General features: G+C 43.0%; 1 protein-coding gene across 1 annotated transcript in view; it reads left to right on the forward strand.

Moving 5' to 3' along the window:
- Positions 1 to 14,357, forward strand: part of rgs7b (regulator of G protein signaling 7b) — a gene marked incomplete at its 5' end in the record, with an annotated part of 65,653 nt that overhangs the window by 42,307 nt on the left and 8,989 nt on the right. Inside the window, 4 exons of the mRNA XM_083687057.1 lie at positions 1,243 to 1,294; positions 4,984 to 5,048; positions 5,751 to 5,827; positions 6,028 to 6,109. Of these exons, the coding sequence (XP_083543183.1) occupies positions 1,243 to 1,294; positions 4,984 to 5,048; positions 5,751 to 5,827; positions 6,028 to 6,109 (276 nt within the window). The remainder of the gene's footprint in view (positions 1 to 1,242; positions 1,295 to 4,983; positions 5,049 to 5,750; positions 5,828 to 6,027; positions 6,110 to 14,357) is intronic.

Here is a 14,357-nt window from a genome sequence, read left to right on the forward strand (position 1 = left end):
ATAATATGCTCAGGGTACGCTCAGTGCTCTGGGGTGCGCTCGTTTTTGTGAGAAATCTTTGAAAAAGAACATTAATTTCGTTAATGTTAAAAGTATACTAGAATATGAAAATATGACTTGTCTCAAAATCGATATTTATCTTATTTTATGTCCTGCGGATTTGAGAAGTTGGGATGCTATTTTGCCATTGGTCAAAAAATGCATTTTGGATTGAACACCCTAATACACAGTGCCCTGCGTAAGTAATGGGACAGCATTTTTTCTTCTTTTGGCTCTATACTCCAAAAGTTTGGATTTGAAATCAAACAATTACTGTGTTGTGTACACATTATAATATTTTATTTGATGCTATTTATGTACATATTGGTTTCACCATTCAAAAATGCTGACAGTTTTTATATATAGTCCCCCTATTTCAGGGTACCCAAAAGTAATGGGACAATTGGCTTGACAAGTGCTTCTGGTAAGTAAGGTGTGTTCTGTTGAAAACAACAGAAATGAAATGTATCTTCCACTGTGAAAAGAACACCACTCAGGACAAGTTGGCTGCTCTGTGTGGTGGACTGATTCCTCCACTCCTAAAGCTGTTCCTATTCATCACGTGATTGGCATGCTCTTTCCAGACCCTTTCCAGTCTCACATTTGATAGTCAAACCCAATGGCAACTATCAATTTGCTGCACAGATAAGTTCCGGGGTGCCTAGAGATGTCAGCTACGGCTGTCAGTCTAACTCTAGGATCTCCAACTCTGGCCAGCTACACAGTAGGTGTGCAAAATTATCTATTTATGCACTGACCATACTTTGAAATGTCAGATTTGTCCCCCACACAAATCAGTACATGACAGGGTGAGCCGAGATGGGGTGAGGAACTAAATATGGACCATCATGAATATTTATGAATGTTGGCTCTGACTAGACGGAGGCACTGTAGCAGACAGGGTGTATTACTGGGGTCAGAAGATCTCAATTAAGTATGTGATATGGAGGACTTCATTCAATAATTACTCTGCAGGGTTATAATAGGATTATGTTACTAGTCTGAACCTAGCATTACTTTTAGATCGGATTGACAAGTGATATCATCTAATTAATCAGCTCTATCTTTGATTCAGACGGAAGATATTTTAAGAGGAGCGTTTCACTACCTCTTGAGTTTAATTATACCATTTGTCAATCATCTCTAATCAAATCAAATCTCTCTCTCTCTCTCTCTCTCTCTCTCTCTCTCTCTCTCTCTCAGACTCCCTATTTCTGGCCATCTAACTGCTGGGAACCAGAGAACACAGACTATGGTGAGTACATGACCTACATGACCCAATTTTCTTTTACCCCACGCACGCACGCACGCACGCACGCACACACACACGCACGCACACACACACACACACACACACACACTAATGGTCCATCCAGTAAATCTGGGCTACTTTGCCTCACAGCAGCCCAGATCTCCAGTTTCTAATCCAGATGGCAGCAGTCACATCCGTCGCCAGATGGATTACATTTCTTTAAAAAAAAAGAAAGAAAAATATATTTCTATGAAAACAAAAAGCGGCTGGAAAACATTGATATTCAGCTTACTGGTCCCCAACCAGGATACCAATACAGAGTCTGGCTTGTCCCTATCAGCAGACAACAGCAGGTCTCATCATTCACTATTGAAACAGACACATTATTAAATAAACAAATGCATGAGAAGTGAGGATGGAAGCAAGCTTATTGGCACAACCACAATGTATTAAAGCCATGCTCTGATGAAGGCAGAGCAGCCCAGACGTTTCAGCCTGCCTGGCCCAAAATGAAAAGGTGAAATGAGGTGACATCTTGTGGTCTGTGCCGCCTTTTCCCGTTGGGATTTAATTTGATGACAATATATGAACTTATTAATGAATACACTACAGTATATTAACTTTATAGTATAGTTAGTATCCTCATTTACATTATAAAGTAATCATTATTACTTTATAATGACTTGATTATATTTCTTATTCTAATTCTATGGGAAAGAATGCATTCCATGCATTTTAGTTCTAGAATGGTCACTTTTCTGTTCTTGTCGGCTGCACATGATGTAGGTTCAGTGAAAATATATTCTCTTCCTTGTAAACACTGTATGATGTAATATTTAGTACCCCTGCCACCCCCTGCAGCTATTACTATGCTACTATTATGGAGACACTATATGAGAGAAGCATGGTCCTCAAGTGTCTTCCTGTGGGCCACTTCACTCTCCTGTGTTTTGGAACATTCATGCCTGCAAACTGTTAAAGGGGTCCTCATGGACACCACCTTTATAAATGTTACACTAAATTACACTATACATGTGATGTAAAACTGGTCCCTGATCTACACGTGTAACAACAAAAACCCTAAACCCCTGCTATGACTGAATTGCTATGTAACAACACATTAATACAAGGTTGTTTCTGGTGTAATTCCAGCGTTCAATATGAAATGTGATCAAATCACTTCAACCTTGGCAAACCTGCTCCCAAGCTTGTGGTAGTACAGTATGAATCCTGAACTGAATCCAAATGTGCAGATTTTTTGCCAGATATAGCAGAAGAATCCCCCTCGTTGCTCTACAGTCAGTAACAAAGTTTATATAATGCCTTTTCCATCATTGACTCTTTAAAAGGTGTTTTGAGGGCCTCTTATACACACTGTACTGTAAATATTATATGTCATATACCTCTTACACTGTACACTGTAGGCAGAGGCTGACTGTGAGTGTGTTGACATTGTCCTAGAGCAGGACATTGATCCAAGGACAGGAAAACAAACTTCAAAGCTGTAAAAGAGGTTTGATCCCCATGTGGAGACATGACATATTCACCCTCACCCTCTCTCCTACCTCCTGTACTCTGACAGGGATGGGATTCTACAGGAAGACAGACATGTATGGAAAATGATCCTCATTCATTCCCATGCATCAATAACACAAAACACCATCTGCCCGGGACTGAAGAAGCCCCTGTGGCTGTAGAAGGCTGTGTAGGAGCCTATACAGTGCATTCAGGAAGTATTCAGACCCCTTCACATTTTCCGCATTATGTTATGTTACAGCCTTATTCTAAAATGGATTAAATAAAAAAAAAAATCCTCATCAATTTCCCTATCAATCTTTTCCTCATCAATCTACACACAATACTCAATAATGACAAAGCGAAAACAGGTTTTTAGAAATTGTTGCTAATTTATTAAAAATAAACAATTTAAATATCACATTTACATAAGTATTCAGACCCTTTACTCAGTACTTTGTTGAAGCACCTTTGGCAGTGATTACAGCCTCAAGTCTTCTTGGGTATGGCACTACAAGCTTGGCACATCTGTATTTTGGGAGTTTCTCCCATTCTTTTCTGCAGATCCTCTCAAGCTCTGTCAGGTTGGATGGGGAGCGTCACTGCACAGCTATTTTCAGGTCTCTCCAGAGATGTTCGATCATGTTCAAGTCCGGGCTCTGGCTGGGCCACTCAAGGACATTCAGAGACTTCTCCTGAAGCCACTCCTGCATTGTCTTGGCTTTGTGCTTAGGGTCGTTGTCCTGTTGGAAGGTGAACCTTCGCCCCAGTCTGAGGTCCTGACCGCTCTGGAGCAGATTTTCATCAAGGATCTCTCTATCCGTTTATCTTTCCCTCGATCCTGACTAGTCTCCCAGTCCCTGCCACTGAAAAACATCCCAACAGCATGATGCTGCCACCACCATGCTTCACCATAGGGATGGTATTGGCCAGGTGATGAGTGGTGCCTGGTTTCCTCCAGACATGACGCTTGGCATTCAGGCCAAAGAGTTCAATCTTGGTTTCATCTGACCAGAGAATCTTCTTTCTCATGGTCTGAGAGTCCTTTAGGCGCCTTTTGGCAAACTCCAAGCGGGCTGTCATGTGCTTTTTACTGAGGAGTGACTTCTGTCTGGCCACTCTACCATAAAGGCCTGATCTACTGATGTGTAGATTAATGAGGAAAAAAATGAATTTAATCCATTTTAGAATAAGGCTGTAACATAACAAAATGTGGAAAAAGTGAAGGAGTCTGAATACTTTCCGAATGCACTGTAGGTTTGCTGCTCTGCTCCCATGTATAGACTGAAGACAGCTGAATGCCATCTGTTTTGTTCCTGATATACACTGTATACTGGGATGCATTCCTGTCAGAAATGTCTCTGTTGTTGCTGTTGCACCCCTTTGTATGTGGCTGTTGGGGGATAGTGATTTGATTTGTTCTCTACAGCCATGCATTGTATTTCAAAACCTTGTCGAGAGAGACATCAGACAAATCAATGAACAGTGTGTTTGGAAGAGCAAGGGGAGTTCTGTAACAACTATCTCAGGTGTCAAAGCTCCACTGCCACTGTTTCCTATCACTGTTTCTTTGCGTGTGTGTGTGTGTGTGTGTGTGAACATGTGTGTGTGTGTCACTGTGTGTGTGTGTGTGTGTGTGTGTGTGTGTGTGTGTGTGTGTGTGTGTGTGTGTGTGCGTGTGCGTGTGTGTGCGTGCATGCATGCAGGTGTGTGTTGTATTTCTCCTGATCGTGAGTAAACCAAACAAAATACCTTTGGCTCTACACCCTGAACTCAACTGTATCTCCAACATCAGCAACAGCTGATGCATGCCAGGTACAATTCTAGAGCGGGCTGTTGGCTACACAAGCATTGCTGCTAAGTCGAGCAGAGCAGTGAAAACCCCTGGCAACAGCAGCAGAATCAGACGAGGAGTGAACCCAGCTTGTGACTGTGTGTGTGTGTGTGTGTGTGTGTGTGTGTGTGTGTGTGTGTGTGTGTGTGTGTGTGTGTGTGTGTTATTTCATGGGAATGCTATTATCAAACTAAACTCAGGTGTGTGTTTCTCTCTAAGTCGAGCAGAGCAGTGAAAACACCCCCGGCAACAGCAGAATCAAGCGAGCAGTGAACTGTTTTCTCCTGATCGTAGCGCTCCTGAACGTACCTCTCCTTACTGATTCTCATCTCTCTCCTTTCAGCTGTCTACCTGTGCAAGAGAACAATGCAAAACAAAGCCAGGCTGGAGCTGGCAGACTATGAAGCCGTAAGGTCCCTCTCCTCTCTGATGTTCAGGACACATGATGTTATTGTCTGTCTTGTCTCGTTGCTGTGGATGTAGAGCTGCCCACTATGCTGTAAAGGAATTTCATCAACCTCCAGTTGTAGGACTTTTGGGTTCTGTGGCATAAGAAATATCTTGCATCTTTTAATTGTACTCTCATACTCGATCTCAAGTTTAAGGGTTGGTTTTCCTAAACACAGATTAAAGGTCCAGTATATAGATTTTTAGCTTTAAAATAGTGCTAAATGGCCATGTTAAATCAGTAGCCATCAAGGAATGAGATCCTTGATGATGAAGAACCTTCACTGAGGAGTGCTGGAAAGTCCAAACAAAGCGTGTTCTAAAATCTGGTGTCGGGTAGGACACTGGCCTTTACGTGCCTATTTCACATTTGGTTTGTTTACATGTTTGGCGCTATAAGAAAACATAGCATTTGCACATTTTCACGTTTCTCAGTGCGGCCAGCGGGGCAGCAACATGCAAAACTACAAGCTGGACCTTTGAGCCTATTCTTGTTGTCTTTCTGATTGTTACATATGGCAACAGCCTTGCGTATTTTAATGTTCTCTCTATCCTATGAGAAACAATTATCCATTTGAAATACTTTATTTTGTTTTTAAGGCAGTGAGCTGTGATAGAAACTAACCCCTTGCACCTTACCTATTACCTACCTGTGCTTTTCAGGAGAGCTTAGCAAGACTACAGAGAGCGTTCGCTCGGAAATGGGAGTTTATATTTATGCAAGCAGAAGCACAAGCAAAGTAAGTAACACCTCAATGTGTTGAATTGATGTTCATGCACATTGACTTGTACAACAACACTTCACCCTATTCCCCAACGTTGTCTCAAGGTTTCTTCTTCATTTTACTCACAAATGTGTGGAGAGGGTGTGAGGGAATAACTGGATGTGAAGAATCAAGTTTCTGTCTGACAATATCTTTACCTCTCTCCCTTTGTCCAGAGTCGACAAGAAAAGAGATAAAATCGAGCGGAAAATACTTGACAGTCAAGAGAGAGCATTTTGGGATGTGCACAGACCTGTGGTGAGTTAAAACAAATATACACTCACCGAACACTTAGGAACACCTGCACACCTTCTTATGGTGGAAGTGGTGTAATGGTGTGGGGAATGTTTTCTTGGCACTCTTTGGGCCCGTTAATACCAATCAATCATTGCTTGAATGCCACAGCCTATTTGAGTATTTTTGCTGACCATGTGCATCCCTTCATGGTCACAATTTACCCATCTTCTAATAGCTACTTCCAGCATGATAATGCACCATGTCACAAAGCAAAAGTCGTCTCAAACTGGTTTCATGAACATGACAATGAGTTCAGTGTTCTTCAGTGGCCTTCCCAGTCACCGGATCTGAATCCAATAGAACACCTATGGGATGTGGTAGAACGGGAGATTCACAGCTTGAAAGTGCACCTGAAAAATCTGCAGGAATTGCGTGATGCATGTCATCATGGACCAGAATCTCAAAAGAATGTTGTGGAATCAATGCAACGAAGAATTTAGGCTGTTTTGAGAGCAAAGGGAGGCCCTACCCAGTATTTGTATAGTGTTCCTAAAAAAGTGTTCAGTAAGTGTATATCTTTTAGCCCTGATTCAATCATATTGAGATTTAGCAGTGATTTTCTTGTGCAGCAAGAAATTATTTGCAGTTGTTTCAGTTTCATTCAGTTTCAACTCGATGTTTCGTTAGAGGTCATGTTGTGCTGGAGTTGTCATGGAAAACATGTTATCCTGAATTGATTGGATTGATTTGGGCCTTTGCTTTGGTCACCTGTGAAATGTACAAACATGGTCTTATTGAGTCAGGCATGTGATGCAGGTGCCCTGAGCAGAGGGCAGACCCCACCCGCTAGGCTGTGACGGAGGGGCCGCTGGCTGCGGTCGGGACGCCATGTGGCGAGGGCTGTGGTTGACTATGGGAGGCGGCCGTGCACCCGTGGGGTGGGTGACCTCGTCTCTCCAGCCCCATCCTGATTGGTTGTGGCTGCCGCTGGCTGCTGTCCATACAGTATGCCCTGGCTGGAAGGAGAAAGAGAGAGTGAAGGAGAGAGTAGGAGAGAAGGAGTGGAATGGGGTGGACAGGGGATGTGTGACTTTATAAGAGACAGACTTTATAAATAACAGACCCGTTTGTGCTTTTCCATTGAACTGAGTGCGTGTGCGTGCGTTTGCATGCTTGTGAGAGTCTGTGTGTGTGTGTGTGTGTGTGTGTGTGTGGGTGTGGGTGTGTTTGTATGTTTGCGTGTGTCCATCAGTGTCTATCTGCGTGTGTATATGTGTGTGTGTGTGTGTGTGTCGTGTGTTTGTGTTCGTTAACAAAACAGGAAATGCTGCTCCGACACATTCTAGCCACGCATATTGAATGTGGTAAGGATTGATTTGACCTCAGCCTGTGTGTTACCTGTTATTGAATATACACAAGAAGAATCAATGCATAACACATTTATGGGATACAGTATTTTCCCTCAGCATGCATTTTACATTCAAAGCAACTGTAATAAGTCTCTGGCCAGCTGATGCCAACCTTGTCCCCATCACCAGGACTAAACACCGGACCTGGGAGGACTGGGCTTTCTCCGCTGCAGCCCCCACTCTTTCGAACACTCTCCCAAACCACATCAAAGAATCCAGCACGCTCTCCTCCTTCAAACGATCCCTCAAAACCCATCTTTTTAAACTTGCTTTTAATCTTTAACATTTAAAAATGTATTAATTTGTATTGTTGTTTTTACTGACTTGTTTTACTTTTTTATTTATTTATTATTGTTCTCTCCATGGAATATAGTGTCTTTGAGTACTGAGAAAAGCGCTATACAAAATAAATGCAATAATAATAATAATAATAATAATAATAATAATAGGACACACCTACAACTAAGACATGAGGCAAGAAATAGCTGCTGTATAAGTATTTTGAAATTGTGGCCACTAGAAGTTATAGTAATTAGGTGACACTTTACTCAAAAGCAACAGGCTAATGCGTTAGCATTGACCTTCCTACAGTCACAGATCTGACCACTTCACGCCCTGCAGGTGTCTGAGAAGAGGATGGGCCTTTTGCCTATTGGCTTGAGACCAGCGCAGTGCTGCCAAGCCTGATGGAGATGGATGGAGGAGACTATAGTTTGTCTTTCCTTTCAGACACTCTGTACTCTGTACTCTGTGTGTGTGTATGTGTGTGTTTCTATCTACTATACAGTAGAGACAAAAAGGGAACAAGGTCATGGAGTCTATTGCGAGTAGTTAGCACTGCGGAGGCCAATTACATTCCGTCTGTGTTGGTAATAATTACCCTCGGTAGCAGTGATGCAGACACACACACACACACACACACACACACACACACACACACACACACACACACAGGCAGATGCGAGAATGCACGTACGCGCACACACACACACACACACACACACACACACACAGGTAGATGCAGGAACGCACGCACGCACACACACACACACACACACAAACACACACACACACACACACACACACACGCACACAGGTAGACTCAGGAACGCATTCCCACACAGACACACACACACAGACACACACACACACACACACACACACGCACACAGGTAGACTCAGGAACGCATTCCCACACAGACACACACACACAGACACACACACACACACAAACACAGGTAGATGCACGCATGCACACACACACACACACACACACACACACACACACACACACACACACACACACAGTCATCGTAAGAAAAAATAATTTATTCTCGGACCAGGGACTATTTTTTATTTTTTTTTATTTTTTTATTTACAGGAGAGAAACTTGCACAGGGGGGTAGTGGGGATGAATATGTCTTTAGGAGGGACAGTTAAGATGTAGCCTGAAGAGGTGGGTCTTCAATCTACGGCGGAAGATAGGTAGTGACTCTGCAGTCATGACAGCAGTGGGAAGCTCATTCCACCAGCAGGGCGCCAGGACAGTGAAAAGCCGTGACCAAGTAACGCTGTATCCATGTAGAGGCAGTGGTGCCAGGTGGCCAGCTGAGGTGGAAGAACAGAGTGACCTTGCAGGGGTTTGAGGGCTGACCATTGCTTGCAAGTACGGAGGAGCTATTCCCTTTGCCACCCGGTAGGCGAGCACCAGGGTCTTGAATCTGATGCGAGCTGCCAGTGAAGGGTGCGAAGGAGGGGGGTGACATGGGAGAATTTGGGGAGATTGAACACCAGATGGGCGGCAGTGTTCTGGATGAGTTGCAGAGGCCTGATGGCTGAGGCGGGGAGCCCGGCCAAGAGTGCGTTGCAGTAGTCAAGGCGAGAGATCACAAGTGTTTGGATCAACAGTTGTGCTGCTTCTCTGGTGAGGAATGGACATATCCTTCTGATATTGTAGAGGAAGAATCTACAGGAGCGTGCTGTCGCTGTGATGTTCGGCACACAGGATAAGTGTTTGTCAAGGATCACCCCATGGTTCTTGGCTGTCTGGGAGGAGGTCTTGGAGAAGGCAGGCTTTCCCCAGAGGAGGAAGAGCAGCTCATTCTTGTTACGGTTGAGCTTGAGGTGGTGGGCTGATATCCAAGTGGAAATGTCTGCAAGACACGGAGCCTGTGCCACCTGTGAGTCAGAAGGGGGGAAAGAGAGAAAGAGTTGAGTGTCCAGGAGAGAAGGAGAAACCATGTGAGGAAATTACCGACCCAAGAGATTTGGTATAGAGGGAGAACAGTAAGGGCCCTAGGACAGAGCCCTGGGGGACCCCAGTGGTGAGGGCTCGTGGAGAGTCACACACACACACACACACACACACACACACACACACACACACACACACACACACACACACACACACACACACACACACACACACACACACACACACTAAGTAAATAACGTATGTACACACACACACACACACACACTGCCCTTGCCATTTTGCAGGCCCTTTGCACTCATTAGCTCATTAGCACTCAGGGGGGATCAGTGTGTGGTCGATGCCATCTTAGACCACCACTCTTCTTTGTCTACCAGATGGTACACTGCTGCACACTGGAAATGCCACGGTCAATATCTCTGCTAACAAAGAAACATCTACTCAATTGTAATTAAATCATTCTTCCCTCGATTCCCTTGAGTTCGGTTTGAAAGGTAGGTTTAAACAGAATGGTTTCATTGAATGAATTATGAATTAGCCCAATGGGAAATGATTCATTAATGAAAGGAAAGCGTTCGCATCAACATTCAGTACTTCTGTTTTAAAAAAAGAAAATAACTCTCTGAACACACACATTTGCTCCAGGCACCTTTGCTTCCTCTTTTTTCACAAGACCAGTGAAATAGGCTATCTGTGAGTGAGTGTGGATGTGTGCTTGCGTGTGCATGCATGCGTGCGTGCGTGTGTCTGTGTCTTTGTCTTTGTTTTTCTCTGAGTGTGTGTACTGTGGTGTGCCTGTGCTGGATGTGTCTTTGATTCATGATGACTGAGAATAAGAGCACCTGTCATCAAAGCTCTGCCTCCGTGCCATCTGAGCGCTTCACACACTGCTGCCCCAGCCAATGGAAACGTGAGATGAAAGAATCAAATCAGTGTCCTCGCCATGGCACACACATCACATGAAAGAATGACTTATCTATAAAGAGTGTCTGTCGTTTCAGGGACTCACTGCCTGAGTCCTCCACTCATTTCTGTGTGAGTGCCTCCATTGTAGTTTGGGATCAAACTACGGTAACAGAGGTCTTATGATGCCCTATGAAGGCCCTACGAAGCGTTATTAATGCACAAGGACAATGGTGGATGGGTACTACATGTCGAATCATATCAGTCCTATTTCACACTGCTCAGGGTATCAACTTGTGGTTAAGGTGGCCGTATAAAGGCTAATGAAGTCTTATGAACGCACAAACATTTATTTACATTTATGGCATTTAGCAGACGCCTTTATCCAAAGCGAATTACAAAGGCAACAGTTGATACGTTATACATGTAGAATCATAATTGCTCCTATTTCCACTTCGTTTCTAAATGTTTAAATGTGTTCATATTCTAATTATCTAATGCCAACTGTTGTTGAGGTACATCTGTTGAAAATAATGTTAACATCTTGGCAACAACACCCAATTAAATTTGAATAATTGGTGGATGCTAGACTCAAAAGTCATCTACCATTTTAATAAACTTTCACCCCGAACATTGATTAAATACAGACTATTATTGTCTCCGAGAATGATCCCCTCAACCACCCCCCTCTTATCGCCTCTCCAAGTTTTGCCAGCTGGACATTCAAATTAATGAAGGTCATTCAACATTATGCAAAGTGGAAAATATCCCCAGTCCTCTCCACAAATCTGAATAATTAGCATACCTTAAGCTAAAAGAAAATTGGGCCTTAATTACAAGTTGAAGTGGCACAGATATCCTCAATGTCCTCATTTCCCTTCTAGTTCCAGATTGTGGCTGTTTTCGGTTGACATGATGTTCAGGCCTGACGTCTCCAAGTTTAGTTAGCTCTTGCTGTTCCATAATGTCTGCCAATGGAAGCAGAGTCAGATTGAGTTCTAAATGCAGTACAGTAGGTGCAATACAGACAATACTGTAGTCCAAAAGAGAAATCTATTTAGATAGTATATTCATATTCTATCAGTAACTCCCATGTTTTCACAACCCAAGCTATACAGTAGGTGGGCGTCTTAATGTGATGTGTAGGAGAGTCCTCATGTACTTATCTCCAATAGGGATACACATATGGGGCTAATGGCAATGTGGCCATCGTTCTGACGTTCTGTGTGTGTGTGTGTGTGTGTGTGTGTGTGTGTGTGTGTGTGTGTGTGTGTGTGTGTGTGTGTGTGTGTGTGTGTGTGTGTGTGAGCACACAGTGTGTCAGTGTGTGTCATTAAACTGGGTAAATAAAATGGGTCTGTATGTGTGCCCCACTGGGAGTGTACCATGATTGATGGTTGTTGAGCCTGGCTGTCACAGGTGCCTTTGGTGAGAGGAGACCGTAATTTATACACTTCTCCCATCTCGCCTTTCACCTCTCCTCCATCCTGCCCACACATTCTCTGTGCCTGTGGGTGTGCTTGAATGTTTCAATCAGTATATCTTTACCTCAGGGTACCAAGTTCACCTGAACATCTCTTGAGACCTTTTAAGGCCTCAAAACAAAATGTTTTCCATTTGTTTTGGATTGACTGTATATACAGTGCCCTGTGTAAGTAATGGCAGAGTGAAGCATCTTTTCTCCATTTGGCTTTACACTCGAAAAGTTTGGATTTTAAATCAAACAATTCCTATGAGGTTTAACTAGAGATTCTCAGCTTTTTGATGGTTTTGTGTACATATTGGTTTCACTATTAAGAAATTATAACACTTTTTACCTCTATTTCAGGGTACCTAAAAATAATGTGATAGATTTATCAAATGTCCAAATTTAGTACTCATGTTCAGTATTTGGTCGATCCTTTGCATGCAATAACTGCCTGAATCTGCGGCCCATTGACCACACCAGACATCATGTATCTTCTTTGGTGATGCTCTGCCAGGCCTTGTTTGTTTGTAGGACTTTCTGCCTTAAGTCTCCTCTTCAGCAAATGAAATGCATGTTCAATAAGCTTTAAATCTGAAGATTGACTTGGCCAGTCTACAACTTTCCACTTTTTGGGCCTGAAAACCTCCCTAGTTGCTATGGCAGTATGTTTTGGGTCATGGTCCTGCTGTATGATGAAGCGTCGTCCAATGTCTTTGGAGGCATTTGCTTGTACTTGGGCTGACAAGATGTTTGTGTACACTTAAGAATTCATCCTGCTGCTGCTGTCAGCATTTACATCATCAATGAAGACAAGTGAGCCAGTTCCAGTGGAAGCCATATATGCCCAAGCCATAACACCCCCTCCACCATATTTCACAGATGAGGTGGTATGCTGTGGATGTTGGGCAGTTAATTTTTTTCTCCACACTTTGCTCTTGCCATCACTCTGGTTCATGTTCATCTTTGTCTCATCTGTCCACAAGACCTTTTTTCCAGAACTCTGCAGGCTGTTTTAGGTACATTTTAGTAAACCGTAACCTGGCCATCCTTTTTTTGTGGCTAACTAGTGGTTTGTGCCTTGCAGTGTAGCCTCTGTAGTTCTGCTGGTGAAGTCTTCTGCGGATGATAGCCTCTGACACATTCATACCTACCTCCTGGAGAGTGTTCCTGATCTGTGGGACAGTTGTTTTGGGGGTTTTCTTAATCATGGTGAGCATTCTTCCGTCATCCAGAAGAAATTATTCACTGTCCCATTACTTACGCAGGGCACTTTATGTGTGTGCATGACTTAACACATTGGAGTTTTATATGGTTTTGGAAAACTAGGCAGTACAGTATTATTCCCTGGCAAAAGAATCAACGCTTACATTGTTTTTCGATTTGACCTTTGCACCTCTCAGTGCAAGAGATCCTGATCTCTCTACTTGCATGTTTAGCCTACAATCCTGAGGTCTGTAGCATAGACTATGAATCCCATGGTCCCTAGCAGCTCAAGTTTAACTGGGCAGTATTGCTCAGTCATGGTGCCAGAGGGAGGGAAAGAGGGAGGAAGGTTGGGAGGGAGGGAGGGAACTCTCCATCTCAGAAGTGGGCCAGGCGCAGGGGGAACAGAGTGGGGACTCGCTACAGCTGTGATCAACACATGCCTTCTGCTGTTGGCCCTCTCATCTTCAGTCCTGGGCTTCCTAGCATGTTACAGTACTGCCTGCCTGTCCCTAATCTGAAGTTTATATTCATAGGACAACAGGAGTACAGTATCCAGGACAGAGCTGTGTCAGATACATATGTTTTAGTACTAAAGGACAGAGCTAGTTCAGATACATACTGTATGTTTCAATACTAAAAAGTATTAGAGGTGCACTAGATTTAGCTTGGGAGTACAAACCTTTTGGGGCTATATTCCTATTCCTATTATTATTCCTATTATTAGTAGTATTTTAAAATATTTTACATAGATATTTACTAGAGCCAGGTTTGGTCAGGATGTAGCTGGTTACTTGTTACTTGTGTTGTATTGCATTACAGGTCTTATAGCATGACCTCATTTATTTATGTTGACTATGATAGACCAGGGTCAAATATACAGTGCCCTGTGTAAGTAATGGGACAGTGAAGCATTTTTCTTTTGGTTCAATACTCAAAAAAATTTAATCAAATTTAAATAAAATAAAATAAAATAATCAAATAAAATAATAATCAATAATCAAATAAAATAATTACTGAAGTTAAAGTAGAGATTCTCAGCTTTTATTTAAGGGTATTTGTGTACATATTGGT

This window comes from Argentina silus (genome assembly GCF_951799395.1).
Source record: "Argentina silus genome assembly, chromosome: 16".
In the NCBI taxonomy this organism is placed as follows: domain Eukaryota; kingdom Metazoa; phylum Chordata; class Actinopteri; order Argentiniformes; family Argentinidae; genus Argentina; species Argentina silus.